We start from the raw sequence: 15,787 nt of genomic DNA on the forward strand, positions 1-15,787 counted from the left end.
ACAGGCTGAAAATATCATATTGGCACAGTGTGCCCACCCCAGGAAACAGCACTGCACTCCAGGATGTGGTGAGTACTCTTCTGACAGCATGAAAAAAATACACAGGGGAGATCTTTGATTAAGCTATAGTGCTAGTTATCTGTCCTTTGACACTTTACTCAAGAGAATGTCTAACATCAACTGCTTGGAAGCCAGAGTAATATTCAAAATATAGGATGGGGATAGTTTCTATTTAGGCATAGGCTGTATACACTGTAAAATCTAATAAAGGTCTCAGACTGTTTTTGAGTACATTGTAAAGCATTTTTAAAGACATGATCCTTAAAAGAACAAATCAAAGCTGAATGGAGGTAGATGGAGTCTAAAGAGAGAAATTCAGAGGTTTTTTGTCCATCTGGACCAAATTTCATGGGACAAGCCAATTAAACCTGAAGCATCTTCATTATTTTCCTTACCATAAAATGAAGTGCCATGAAGTCTGACCATTAACCAGTCAGTTTTCACCAACTGAAACTGATTATTAAGTACAAGTTGTTCAAAATACAAAGTAGTGGATTGTGACCTAATTCCAGAGAAGTCTAATGAGAGAGGCCATGTAACATGGTATTTTCTGAAGACTGCTCCTCAGCTTGCCTCCAAAGCAATCCAGGGGTTCTGTCTGGCAGCTGGTGGCTGTCTGAGGAGCACCTACCTACCTATAGGCCCCAAGGTTCAGCAGCATGCTCACATCTTGCCCACAGCTTTCCCCTTTATTTTGCTAAGTATACCAGAATTTCAGTACTAAATAAGCAGGAAAATCAGCTGTTAGGAAAAAATACAGCTATTAGAATCAACTGCTGGAGACCACATTATCCACTTTTGCCTATTAGTGGACTTATTTGTATCTTCACCTCCTTGCCTTCCCACTTTTAGCAAGATTTCTGCTGCAGTTTTTGTGACATCTGATACTAAAAGTCCTCCTTTTAGAACACATAAATTCATCTCGTAAGTCTCAGACCACCTATGATTGTGGTTTTGTATCAGGAATTCCTACTGCTTTCCTTTATAAATCTCTTTTTCTGGAAGACTTGAACTTAAGTTGGCCCTTCACAATCTAGCAGTTCCTCTCACAAGCTTTAACAAGCAGACTTCTATCTCATCAAATTTTGGGCATTGGCTAGGTAGGTATCTAGTGTCCAGAACTGGGATACAGAGTGAACTAATCAGAAACAGTATTTCAGAAGACCCTGATAGTCTGCTGATAATCAGAAGTTTTGCTGAACATCAACATTGCTTCCTGCAACAGAGCAAGTAGGAATTTTCATATTCCAGATCAGGACTTTCTCACTTCCTTTCTTCCACCTAAATGCAGCTAAAGAAGTCATGAGTTCAGAGCTAGTCATTAGATAGCCATTTTGCAATGAAGAAATGCAAGTGAAACATGCTGAGACTGCATGCTACAGAAAGGATAAGTAGGTTTTACGAACCACAGTGCCATTTTGACATAAAATGCATAAAAGCAAAATATATGAATTAAAAATGCCTTTAACTTTTCTTGCAGAAGCAAAGAAACTGTCAAAGAAAATGAAGTTTGTATTAACCATGCCTGGTAGATAATATTGCAATGTTCATAACATGTTAGACACAGAAATACCAGACACCAGATAATCGTTTGGAAGAAAGCAGAAAAAGCACTATGTCAGGAGACAGTACAGTAAACAGTTTAGCAGATACATTGTCTAGAATTAATTTGGTAATCTGAACAATTAATGAACTGTGGAGAAAGGTATTCCCCAAATAGGTAAGGCAAAACAGGGGCAGGGAGCAAATCTTGCTATATTCTGTACATACATTTGATTTCTAGTTGTTCCAAGACTGAACCACATCAGTTTAGTTGAGCAACTTAGCAACTCATGACAAAAAATACAAAAATAATCCAAAAAAGACAGCAAGACAACTTGTTGTCCAGTAATCCAGGGGATTACTTAACAAAATATAAATCATACATCCCATGGTACAGAGCAGCAGGAGGAACTGAAGATATTGTCATTACCGAGATGAGGAAAATGAACTGTGGGGAACTAAAATGTCAGTCAGTCACTCAAACCAGTCTCCTGGTCTTCATATATAGCCAAAATTCTTCAAAGATGCTTCTTCTTCTTTGCCTATTGCCTCTTTCAGACAGAATCCTAGCATTGCTATGTTGTTTAGAAAAGACCTCCATGATCATCAAGTCTAACCATTAACCAGTTCACCAATGATCCATGTCTCCAACTGACACAGGAAGACCTTTCCCAAACACTTTCAGGGATGGTGAATCCACCACATCCCTGGACAGCCTGACCACACTTTTTGAGAAGAAATTCTTCCTAATATCCAATCTAAACCTTTCCTAGTACAACCTGAGGCCATTTCCTGTCATCCTGTCACTTGTTACCTAGGCAAAGAGGCCAACCCCCACCTGGCTACATCCTCCTTTCAGGCAATTGCAGGGAGTATAAGGTCCCCCCGGAGCCTCCTTTTTTCCAGGCTGAACACCTCCAGCTCCCCATTAGACTTGTGCTCCAGACCCTTCCACCTCTCTGTTGCCCTTCTCTGGACACACTCTAGCACCTCAAAGTCCTTCCTAAACTGAGAGCTCAGCACTGGACAGGATTCCAGGTGTGGCCTCAGCAGGGCCCAGCACAGGGGGACAATCCCTGCCCTGGCCCTGCTGGCCACAGCATTGCTGATCCAGGCCAGGATGCCATTGGCCTTCTTGGCCCCCTGGGCACAGCCTGGCTCATGTTCAGCTGCTGTCACCAGCACCCCCAGCTCCTTTCCAGCCACTCTGCCCCAGCCTGTGGAGCTGCCTGGGGTTGTTGTGACCCAAGGGCAGGACCCAGCACTGGGCCTTGTTGAACCTCACACCATTGGCCTCAGCCATGATCCAGCCTCTCCAGATCCCTCTGCAGAGCCTCCCTGCCCTCCAGCAGATCAGCACTCCCACCCAGCTTGGTGTCACCTGTGAACTGATTGAGGGTGCCCTCCATGAGATCACTGGTGAAGATGTTAAACAGGACTGGCCCCAGTACTGAGCCCTGGGGAGCAGCACTGGTGGCTGAACACCAGCTGGATGTAACTCCACTCACCACCACTCTCTGGGCCTGGCCATCCAGGCAGTTTTTTACCCAGTGAAGAGTATAACTGCCTAAGCCAGGAGCAGCCCATTTATCCAGGAGAACTCCGTGGGAAATGGTATAATGTGCTTTACTAAAGTCCAGGTAGACATAAAACCTATTTCAGATTTGTTAGCTTTTGAATTTGGGCTGCTCAAAATTAAAAAAAATACGATAATGAACATACATATCATACAGATCTTTATTAAAAAAAGGAAGAAGTTAACCATGTAGTGATGTCTACTTATCCCATTACAAGTAAAAAAGAGAGAGATTTTATTTGGTATTCCTGAGACTTCGAAGAACAACATTCTCATTTCTCAGTCAGATCACAACTTGTAAGAAGAAAGAAAATAAAAAACAATGCACACTTGCAAAAAAGCCCATTGTAAACAAGTTTAGAGCAGGTGGAGACAGGGAGGTAGGGGGGGAAGGAAAGAAGAATATCTAATAGCTATACCAGCCTGCTCATAATTTAAAAACCATTATGGCAAACACAGAAGAATCTAGAAGGAAAATAAGGAAGCTTAGTTTTACCAACAGTTCTCCATTTAACCATCCAGAATTTGCAAAAAAATTATTACCCCAGGTATACCCAGATCACAGCATGGCATGAAGTTTAATAACAAACTGTTCATAGCAGCTGACAGCTTAATGTTTTCTGGCTGCTGTTCAAATTTCTGCCTTTTCACAGTAATATATTTGCTAAATTTTTTGAAAGCTGTGTTCTCAGAACAGCACATCATGAGGCTTACATTTTATCATCACTAATTTTGGTGTAGAGTAAACACAAAAGCAAGGAAAACTGATTAAATACTATGGGACCAGAGATGATGGTCCTTTAAATTAGGTACTTTAAGTTATATTTCTAAAACCAAAGATGTGCTAAAATGGATTAATTAGCATGTTATTCTTTTTTCTTGCTTTCTCCCACAGGCTAATTGGAAATGCGTTTCAGGATCACTGCTTCAGGCCCTATCAGACAATGATACCACCAGCCTTTTTGTCATAGAGCATGAATCAAAGGTTCCTCTGACCCTAGATCTCTCCGTAGATGGTGGAGAAGACAACAAGCATAACACCTGCCAGTCAGAAAAACCTAGCAATAGCACAGACATGAGTCCAAGGCATGAAGAAATCCCTGCAGAAGCAGTGACAAGTGAAGAAGACACCATTTCCACGAAAGTACCACTCTTGAGTGACTATGCCAGCATGGAGTTTAGTCAGAAAGCCCTGATGGGTCTGGCAATGAGCACACCTGAAAGAACTGCTCATCCTCATCTGAAAATGGAACTAAGCAGTAAGCCAGCACAAACTGTGCAGAAGGTTTTGTTTGCTTCCCAGGACTACCTCAAACAAAGCCAGGTGGTACTTCTGCCATCTGGACCAAATTTCATGGGACAAGCCAATTAAACCTGAAGCATCTTCATTATTTTCCTTACCATAAAATGAAGTTCCAAATCTTGTTGTACTTCAGTGGAGCCACTAGGACCATATGGGACAGTGAGCTTGTGACAATAGCTATCTCCACTATAGTAACTTTCCTTGGTGAAATAGATTGATTGTATCATAAGATTAGCTATTTCAACACAGTCATCCAGTGGAAAAGTTCATCTTCACACAGCCAAAACCTTTAGGGACTTACATGAAAAATCTTTCAGTAAAGTACCTCTTGCTTGGTATTTTGTTCCAGGGCATTCAGGAGCCATTCAAGGTTTCCACTCTAAGCACAATGTCATTGTAGACATCAGAAAAATTTTCTACTCACTTTGACCAGCTTCAGATCTGATTTTCAGATCCAGTAAGTTCTTCACCAAAAAAAATTACAGCAAAAGTGTCCACCGCTTCAAAGAAGATCTCCAGTTGGTCAAAGCCGGTCACAGAAATTAGTGCAAATCTTTCAAATTAGGAATCTAAAGTTTGCTTATTGATCCATGAAAAACCCCATTAATGCTTTAATTCCAGAACTTTACACCTTTAGTCATTGTAGATAAATAGTGCTGTGTAAGGGAAGATGATAATAAGTTTCATTAACAGTATTGGAGTTGTTACTTGTATGAAATTAAGGCTATTTCCTCCTACAATTGCCCACACATTCAGAAAAACCCATCCAAAATTTGTGATGAGGTGTAACTGCAGATATATTTTCACACTGCAATGACAATAACTATTAAACAGACTTCAGGAGCTGAAACATGTATTTCAAGTACCCATACCTCCCAAGATTGCCTGGAAGAGGAGCCACTAGAATACAGGGGATAAAAGGGTCTTCCTCAATATGCTGTCTATGCAACTCCATCATGTATCTCCACAATGCAAGGAGTCTCGACCATTTTCAGGCTTACAAGAGTTTCTCAGTCATGAACTCTCCAAGCATTAACAGTCTGCACTTATTGTAGAAGACCCAGTTTATTGTTGTTGTCTCAAGTTTAAGGAGTATTTTATAAAAATTGCTTTGTGGAGAAAGAAATTGATCAACTGTATCATAAGCACCAGAGAATCCATAGAAGGATATTTTTAAAAAAATTCTCATTAAAAATGAAGGATGATTGGCATTCACACAAATATTTCCACTCATACCAGGCAGCATGAATGATAGAATTATAGAATAGCCATGGTCACAAAAACTCAGAGAAATTCCACATCCCCACTTCATTGATTCAGTGAGAATCCAAAACAAAACCTAGTTTATTCATTTTCCTTATTTATATTCACTGTCTCTTTACCTATATCTCTCTATGTCTGTTAAGACCGCCAGGAACAAACCTGTGTTTCACTGTGGGTTATGCATGTACTTTTTCTTAGCACTTAAAATTCCTTCTTGTCCCACAAAGCAATGTGCATTCATAGCTGTTAAATCTTGCAATTGAAACAAGGGGTAAGAGAAGCGCACCCTAGAGACTGCACAACTTTGGACAGTCTTTTAAATATCTTTCTTCTTTTTCTGAACTTTAATCTGGTGACTTTGCCTAATTGAATTTAAGAGAATGCAAATGATCCTGCTGTTAGTGGAGCTATTTTTACTGATAATATCAAGTAGTGCTATTGAAATGCTGTTACAGACAATGAAGTCCTGATATATAATCTTTATCAAGTAGTAATAATTTGCCCTTTTCCAGAATAAAATAATTATCCATGCTCATTACTTACAGTATTTCTTTCATTTCTGGCCAAAGAAACTTATTTTTCTGGTGCATACCTTCAATAGTTTTACTCATCCCTGTAAACACCAAATTCTTCTTTTTGTACTCTGAACCTAACAAACCAATACGTATTATTCTGTTATGGAAAAAATATGTATAAAGTAAGCAAGTAGAACCAAACCAAAACCTTGTAAGCAGTTCCAGTACATGAAACATGAAACTCAAGAGACAGATTGGGCTTTTAACCTGGTGATTATCAACTCCACTCTACTAGCCATTGTCTGATATCTTATTACAGACAATTCATATAGCAGAACAGGAGAGTTCTACCCATGGACATTAAATAGAAGGCATAGATGCATTCTACTTTCAGTTATAAAGTTCAAAATATATGTAATTCTTAATTGATCTCATTAGAGCAATATTTGCACAATGGCCATAAACAGTACATTTGGGAGAGTAAGAGATACATATAAAATCCTGGTGTGGAGATTGGAAACAAATTCAAACCTCATCCCATTATGATGTATACTTCGGGAGCAAAGAAAGAACCTTTTATGTGGAGAGAAATAGCAAAGCACATTTACTAAATAGTTTTATGGAGCCAAAAAAGGAGGTTTAGTTGGAATAATGTACCTACTCTGTGATACAAGAGACATACCATGTTCAGGTCTTCAGGTTAGGGAAATATAGATGTCTGTGGTATGTGGTTTTGGTTGGCTCTCCTGTGGAGATTTTTATTTCAGTTAGAATGGTCCTACAACAATTATCTAGCTGTACTCTCTGACCTCTTCAAGCAGTTTAAAAAACAGTGACTGCAGAAGCCTTCTTACACAAATAAACATGTAAGATACTTGATTCCATGTGTTATAGTACTGTTCAAGTGGTTAGTGTAGTGTTCTTAGCATCAATATTCTTAGCTTCAATATAGGTTATATGGAGTGAAATTGCAGATGTGAAAGCTCAGGACCACAAAAGACAAGGTATTTTATAATTAAATTTTTGCTGCTTTTTCACTGTCAGCATCGCTCTGGATGATCACTGTCAGCATTAGTGAGAATTTAGACATGGTGAAAGCTTAGACAACTGTAGACCTGGAAGCACGTCATCACCATGATTTATAGCATGGGATATTATACTGCAAGGTTACAGTACTTTATCATTCTATATTTACATAAAAAGGAAAGTAATACTCAGTCTCTAATACAGCACAAAGCTAGGTTAGTATACATGTATTTTTCTGGTATCCAGAGTAGATGTTTCTTCTTGCATGAGGAGTTTTTATTATTTTTAATTTTTCATATTTTTAATTTAGTGCTTAAAGTCAGACTACACTGCAGTAGTTAGCTCTGAAAATTAATACTGTATCAGACACAAAACAAACAAGGACTCACCCTGGAACAGGAGATTGCAGCAACAACAATACTGTATAGGCTTATTCTGCATAAGTGAATAATAATGTCTACCAAATATCTACAAATTCCCCCAGAATCTAAGCCTTTAAGCTCAGAGCCTTAACCCTTTTAGCCACTTTTATGGCACAATAGTATCTGCATTTGAGCAGAACTGTCTGGAAAGCAGAGAACACAGGGGCATCCTGTCAACTCAAGTCAACTACAGTTATTGCTACAAAAATTGTCAAATAATGAAGCCCTTCATGAAAGACCTCTGGTTACAGAAGATACTCTTGGCCGAGTGTCACAGGTTCTTGGCTTGCCTGTTTCTCTCACTCAGTGGCACTATGTGTCTGCTGCCTGAATGAGGTTAAATGTGTTCTGGTACAATGTTGATGGAATTTGTATGAACCTGGATAATGAAAATAGTGACACCTTACACCACTCACTTTGAGCACTGTTAGTAGAAGACTGCTAAGACAAATCACTCCATGCCAGTGGTGTTGGGATGGGAATAATCTTATCCTCATACCTATTTCAATTCTACAGCAGAAGCACCAGCTTGATAATAAAACTAAAAACAACCTGCTGTGCTAGAAATGGTCATTTCCATCACCCATCCTCAGAGACCCCTCCAGTGCTTCACAGAATCACAGATCAGTGAGGCTGGAAACGACCTTTAGGATTGAGACCAACTGCAAACTTAATATCGCCAAGCCCACCACTAAACCACATCCTTAAGTGCCTCCTGGGATGGTGGCTTAACCAGTTCCCTGGGTAGTGTGTTCCAAGGCTTGACCACCCTTCCTGTGAAGAAATGTTTCCAGATATTCAATCTAAACCTCCCTTGGTGCAACTTGGGGCCAATCCTCTCATCCTGTCACTTGTTACCTGTGAGAATATGTAGCATCCCATGAACTCTCTCTCCTTAGTCAATCCCCAAGCCCTCAACCCTGGAAACATTAACTACTTACCATAGTCATCCCTCCCAAAGGGAAAAACAGACTCCCCCATGGTCTTGGCGTCACAACTTCCTCTGGTTTCTCATTCCCCTGCCACTGCCTTGGTACCCCTGGTGGCCACTCCCGTTCCCCTGGAGGCCAGGCCCCTCTGCCCAGCCCTCAGCTCTGCCCCCCACCCCTTCCCCTTTATAAACTAACTGCTCCACAGGGTTCATCCTCTTTCCCTGGGTTTGCCTTCAGATACTGTGTTATTCTGCTGGAATAAAACCTTGCAAAAGAGCCTTTCTTGCTTCTGTTGCTGAGCCAGATGCAGTGAGTGTTGAGTGGAGGTTAGACTGCATTGCCTGAATGTTAACTCAGCTTGCCTTTTGACAGGAGAGCCTTGCTGGGGAAAAGAGATAGGCAGCAGCGCCTACCACTTTAACACCCAAATTTTAAAGAATATACTGACCCTCATCTCACAGCAACATCCTCTCAGACAGCTGTAGAGAGTGACAAGATCCCTTCTCTGAGCCTCCTTCTCTCCAGCTAAACATCCTCAGCTCCCTAAGCCACCTCTTGTAAGACCTATGCTCTAACTTCCTTCCACAAAGCTTTCCCCAAGCAAATTGGTGGGTTTATTATTTTACCAGAATGAGCCCACTAAGGAACTACTCTAGACTTGTTGAAGTGGCAGACACAGGAAGGACAAAGAAAACTTCTGAAGAATGACGGGCAAAGCTACAACCATCACTGTCAGGAAAACAGATTAAATGGGTCCAGGTCCTTACTGGAGACACTGGAGCCTAGGTAAGCTGGAGTAAACATGCTATTTTACCTGAAAATTTACAGGCTGCAGACAGTTTATCATAGATTTATAGTTTTTCATAGATTGCTAGCACAGAAGTGGATTAGAGAACAATAAAAAAAAACAGAACAATATGTATTCTCTGGTCTTTCCCAAATAGTAATTTGGGGATGGGCCCAGAGAGTGGTGGCAAATGGTGCTGCATCCAGCTGGGATTCAGTCACCAGCGGTGTCCTCCAGGGATCTGTGTTGGGCTCAGTCCTGTTTACTTTCTTTTCTGATGATTCAAATGAAGGGATTGAGTCTACCACAGCAAATTAGCAGATGACACCAAGCTGGGTGTGAGTGTTGATCCGCTGGAGGGTAGGAGGGCTCTGCAGGGAGACCTGGACAGGCTGGATAGATGGGCTGAGCCCAACAATCTGAGGTTTAACAAGACCAAGTGCCAGGTCCTGCACTTTGGCCACAGCAATTCCCTGCAGAGTTACAGGCTGGGGACAGAGTGACTGGACAGGGGCCAGGCAGAAAGGGACCTGGGGGTGCTGATGACAGCAGCTGAACAGGAGCCAAGGTGTGCCCAGGTGGCCAAGAAGGCCAATGGCATCCTGGCCTGGATCAGCAATGCTGTGGCCAGCAGGGCCAGGGCAGGGATTGTCCCCTTGTGCTGGGCACTGCTGAGGCCACACCTGGAATCCTGTGTCCAGGGCTGGGACCCTCAGTTTAGAGAGGATGTTGAGATACTCAGACATGTCCAGAGAAGGGCAACAGAGCTGTGGAAGGGTGTGGAGCACAAGTCTGAGGAGGAGCAGCTGAGGGAGCTGGGGGTGTTTGGCCTGGAAAAAAAGGAGGCTTAGGGGAGACCTCAGCGCTCCCAACAACTGCCTGCAACGAGGGTGCCATCAGGTGGGGGGTTGGTATCATTCCCAGACAACCACAGCCAGGACACAGCCTCAAGCTCTGCCAGAGGAGTTTAGGCCTAGAAAAAATTTCTTCACAGAGTGATTGGGCCATGGAATATGCTGCTCAGCAAGGTGGTGGAGTCACTGTCCCTCAAGATGTTTAAAAAAAGGCTGGATGTGGCACTCAGTGCCATGGTTTATTTCATAAGATGATGTTAGGTCATAGGTTGATTTCCAAGGTCCTCTTCAACTTACTTGATTCTGCGATTCTGTAATTTTTACCGTTAAACTTTGCTGGTAGTGAGTGGTTCAAGCCAAGGTACTCAGCAATCATTGGCTTTCTTCCAAGTCCTAATTAAATAACCATTCTGGCATTCATTTCACATGTGTGGCTACTGGGTACCATCAGAATTAGAATCCATAGGATGCAATAATGCCTTTTGGCATTACAGCTGTGGTTGCATGTTTAGTATCCGGTGGTTTAGTGGGTTACAGAGTCTTGAAATTATCTTGGCTACTGTGACTTCTGTGTATTATTTTCAAGTGCTACCTACTCACTTTTAGAACGGAAGCTACATGTGTTTCTGCAATTTTAATTATCACAGCTGTGTCAAAAAAGGTATAATTTCCAATGCCCACACATACTAGGCAAAGACTGCATTGTAGCTTTTCAATATAACAAGGGTGAGAACCTCATTGTTTAAAAAGAAATAGCATTTAGTCACATTGACATTCTAACTACTTGTGCTGGGTCATATGAATGTTCTTCCAATGCTGCAAAGCATTTATTAAAAAATTTAAATGAAATTTACATTGAATGCACTGGCTCAATGAAAACTAACATTACTTTTAAGGATCCCACTATGAAAAAGAATATAAATGTTTCCACTAATAACTAAGAGATTTTGTGAATGTTGAGGAAGTCTCTAGCTCCAAAACCAGTGAAAATAATCCAGTAGACAGATCAGGAATGAGGCTTGACTGCTTTTATGTAGCTCTTGAAAATTATGATCTGGAAGGCTGACACAGCTTCTAATAATTCTTGCCTTTATGATCTTCAGAGATCTCTAGTTGTCTTTCTTGATTACACTCTCCATTTGAAGTTATAAGCTGCTGTTGGAATAGTTACAGATCTGACAGAAGAAAACTATTTTAAAAAGTAGTAGGATTTATATGTTTTATTATCACCTACTGAATTACAACAGTTCTTACAACTATAAATAATTTCCCATGGTAAAAATGATCAAAGGAATCTGATTTACTAGAATGAATTAACTTACCCGATATTGGCTACATTTTTAATTCAGCCATCAAAGCACCACAAATGCCCATTTCTAACACACTCACTGCAATGCAATGACCCAGGTCTAACACTTTCCTCATCAAAAGATTCTGAAGTCCACTTCCAGGTAATTAATTCAGTATTGACACACTGACTGAACAGAGTAGAGTACTCCAAGTTCTGACATAAAATTAGTAGAGTGAATCTTAGGCATTGAGAAGTAAATTTTAGCAGGAAATCATCCAATAAACTGATAGGTAGTTAGTGTCAGAAGCTCTGCTTGAACTCCTGATTTCCACTTTGATATAGTCTTCTATAGATTCACATTTACTAACTTACTGTTTGCAAGTGAAACACTCTCTGGTGAAACTAGTAGTTTCTTGTTCAAAGAAAATCCCCTTGTTAAGAGACGGGATTCAGAAGGCTCTTCTGTAACTAAAGAGTGATGATATATTCAGTTATTTAACCCCTAATCACCTTTCCTGTAACACTCTTGTCAATATCAGTACAACAGACTTAGTTTCAAAGCACTTGACTCTGAAGAAGATAAAGCCTATTACAGAAAAGAAAAAAAAAATAGAGAAAAATTGTCCAGCCATGTGTTGTATCTCATCTAAATTTAGTGGAAGTGAGTTTATGACACCATTAGAACTTTGATTTATGAAAAGAACTATGTATTAGCATTTCACATTTCGTTATGTATACCACTTTCATAGTTGCTTCATTAATGCAAAAATATACTCTACCAACATAGCACAAGTTTGGTTACCTATCAATTAAACTTAGAATACCTACATTATTAACAGAAATATCAAGCTTCGAGAAGGGAAATAGTACCTTTTGCTGCTGTGGTGCTTAGGTTCCTCAGGTATACCTGAATCCAGAGGGTGACGGGTGTGATATGTGTAACAAATTAGACACAGCTGCCGTGTCAGTCCGGAAAATACCAGAAAGGACCTACGGATAGGCTACATAAACTGTGAATGTTAAATTCCTCCCTTGATCTTTCTGGGCCAAATCAATCATTCCTTTGATTGTTATGTAAAGGACGGCTTTTCAAAGTAGCAATTTCTAAATGGCCCATGATTTACTCATCAGTGCAGCAGCGCTTCTAAATAGTTGCACTAAGGAAAAAGAACAGAGTAATGATTTCCAAGAAAGCCAGTTAACTGGAAGCCTCATTAAGGCTACCAAGAACTCCATGAAAGGGAGATGAAATTATTCTTTTACCATTGCTGACAAACCCTTCAGGCCAAAAAAGACATTTATAGCCTTTTCAATGGAAAAAGAATAATTCCATTAGCAACTACTACAGAATACACTTCATACACCAAAAATTTCTGATCTCACATCAGATTTAGCACTAGATGAACATAAAAAATGTAACAAAAAATTTTAAAAAGGTGTAAGCTAAAACTCTCCAGAATAGTACAAATAGCTAAAATCTAATTTTTGCTGTCCATGTTCTCCTGTATTAAGCCCGACAATCTTAAAACTGACTTGTCATGACAAAAAAAAAAATTGCCCTCTTGGATAGTAAGAGTTCACATGTTCAGAAAACAAGTTTAAGGAGGGACATAGCTTCTCAACTGTAGTGTTTGAACCATACAGAATTGAAGTGTTAACAGTGCCATATCCTCAAACTAGAGGGAAAGTATCAGCCTCCACACATTGAGCAGTTTATTAACCTGCATTACATTGAAGACAATACAAAAGAAACCCTCATGCTAACATGCTCATACCTTGCAATAGGACTTACCTACAAATGAGGCAGTCTTGAATTAAAAAGTGTGGTTCTCTTACATTAAAAAAAATCCTTTTGTACAGTGCTTTTAGTTTTCAATATAATTTTAATTACACTTTTCAACATATAAAAATAAAGCTAAACTACAAGCAGAAAACTTGTTTATGTATTAGCAAACAAAATTAAATTTCAGATATTCTTTAGGCTCTAGCACTTAATGATATCTACATATACTCAATTCTCCATACTCCAGTCTCTGGTGAGAAAGCTGCATCTCTCTGAACTGTCTACTGATTTACATGATTTTAGCCATTTATAAATTTCAGCATTTGACACTAAGTCAAATTTTCACTTTCAAAATTATGGTAACATCAAGAGTGACATTTGATTGCTATAAAATGGAAATTACCAAGCAGCATATGTCACAGATAATGATTCAGAATTCACATCTTTAAGACTATTTTACCACTACAATGATATTATCACACTGACATTTACAAAATCCAAGATTATTGTGTCTGGATTTTTTTTTATCCCTCTAACAATACATGAACTCTGATCTTCTTTCACTAAAAGTGATTCAGAGATGCTTCAGACCTAGAAGTAGGCAATATACATACCATTATAGCATTACTATTTGCAAGGGTCACACTCATCAATGAAAAATAAGAACTGGCAATACATATACAATAATTTATAACACACGTAGCAGGACTTATTATCTTTTCCTCAGAACAACAATAAAACTTACTTCCCTAAATTAATAACTATTACAAGATAGCAGTACAAACTAAGAGCAAAAGAGATAAGCTACTACATAACACATCTGAAGAGTTTCAACATAATCTCAGGTTATTGCTTTAAACACTAGTACGCAATGCAAAGCATGCTACAGACTATGAATTTAACTTCCTCTAGGAGCAAACAGCACTGAAGTGTCCACAGCTCATTTCAGAATCCAAGCTGGACATAGGCTGCTGCCAGCCAGATAACATAAGGCTAGTTCAGATGTATCTATCTGAAACTCCCATAAAAACATTAGCAGGTGATTACCTAATAGTCAAAACCCACATCTCACATATTTCCCAAGTATTCTTCAGATACTTCTAGCTTCTAACCAAGTGGTTTTATAATCCCTTATCCCCAATTTCAACATATGAAAACTAAAAATCATTTATATACCATACTATTGGAGTTTGTAAACAAAATTCTATGCCTCATATCTCTAAATCCATTGACTTTGATGAAATCATCTAAATCACAAGCCACCTCTATTTTGAGCTTGACATCCTGTTTGATCCACCAAATTCTCTTCTGCTACCTTCTTTTTTCAGAATGCAATCCAGAACCCTCTTGGAATATAGCTATGGACACTAATGAATATTTATGCTTATGTGCTTTATGTGATCTTAGCAAAATGGCAATATGTAATTACTCACTCTTCTGAGCAATTCACATTTTCAAGTAAGTGCTGATTCAGATTAAACTACATGTAAAACAATATAGCTACCATAAACCACACTTCTCAAAACCTCTACCCAAGTTAATCCCATTTACAAAGTGCAAAACCAGATGATCTGACACAGCAGCTGAGCGCACAAGCTTGTTAAAATAATGAATGCAATGGACTTCCCATGGAAGATGAACACATTCAGTGGATGATGCACTCAGTCCTGCAGGAGCAAGCTGAAACTTTATTACTGTGCTATGTTACCAGTTTGTAAGTGAGCTACCCTCCACAGAGATAAGCATTTTATAGACTTAAGAGTTCTCCAGGGGTGGCTTTTTAGGAACACCTGGTAAAATGGACAGATCATGGATAGATAAACTACCTCACAGATCTGCAGAGTATTTACAAAACAAAACCAGAAAATAAAAAGTATCTTGCAAAGTATTTGCAAAAAAATATGACTTGAGGAGGGGTAGAAATGTGTGTTTGGTGGCTGGTTGCTTTGGTTATTTTTTTTCCTCAACAAAAAAACCAACCAACAAAACCAGCTGAACAAAAACCTTAAAAACCCCAAGATACCTTTTGTAAGGGAACCATAATTAATATACAAATAACAATGTGCTGCATACAGCCTCACACAGGTGATAAGCTACTTAGTAAGTTAAGGCTGCCATCCATAAATATTAACTTCCAAAGGCATGTTTCTCAGCTAAGCGTACACAATCCTTTAAATATTTTATAACTGATACATCACAGAATTATGCTATTTCAGGATTAAAAAACTCAAGAAACCAAACTAATACCAGCTAAAACATGATACACTTAAAGAATTCTAGTTCTTCCCAACAGAGAAATTTAGCTTTTCAAAGAAAACATAAATAATACACATACGTTTTCACTAATATCCACATTTAAAATGAAAGAAGCTCTATGAGTAAATCCAGATGGTCTAAAAATAATCCTTTAATAAATATGTACCAGCAGAAACA

At 39.3% G+C, this 15,787-nt stretch overlaps 1 protein-coding gene across 1 annotated transcript in view; it reads left to right on the forward strand.

The window, feature by feature from the left end:
* The window catches only part of LOC132086783 (interleukin-6 receptor subunit beta-like), a 32,641-nt gene extending 26,406 nt beyond the window's left edge, over window positions 1–6,235 (forward strand). Inside the window, exons 14-15 of the mRNA XM_059492690.1 lie at window positions 5–68; window positions 4,074–6,235. Coding sequence (XP_059348673.1) covers window positions 5–68; window positions 4,074–4,550 — 541 coding nt within the window. The 3' untranslated portion in view covers window positions 4,551–6,235. The remainder of the gene's footprint in view (window positions 1–4; window positions 69–4,073) is intronic.
* Window positions 6,236–15,787: the final 9,552 nt, after the last annotated feature.

Source organism: Ammospiza nelsoni, chromosome Z (genome assembly GCF_027579445.1).
Source record: "Ammospiza nelsoni isolate bAmmNel1 chromosome Z, bAmmNel1.pri, whole genome shotgun sequence".
NCBI classification, from domain to species: Eukaryota; Metazoa; Chordata; class Aves; order Passeriformes; family Passerellidae; genus Ammospiza; species Ammospiza nelsoni.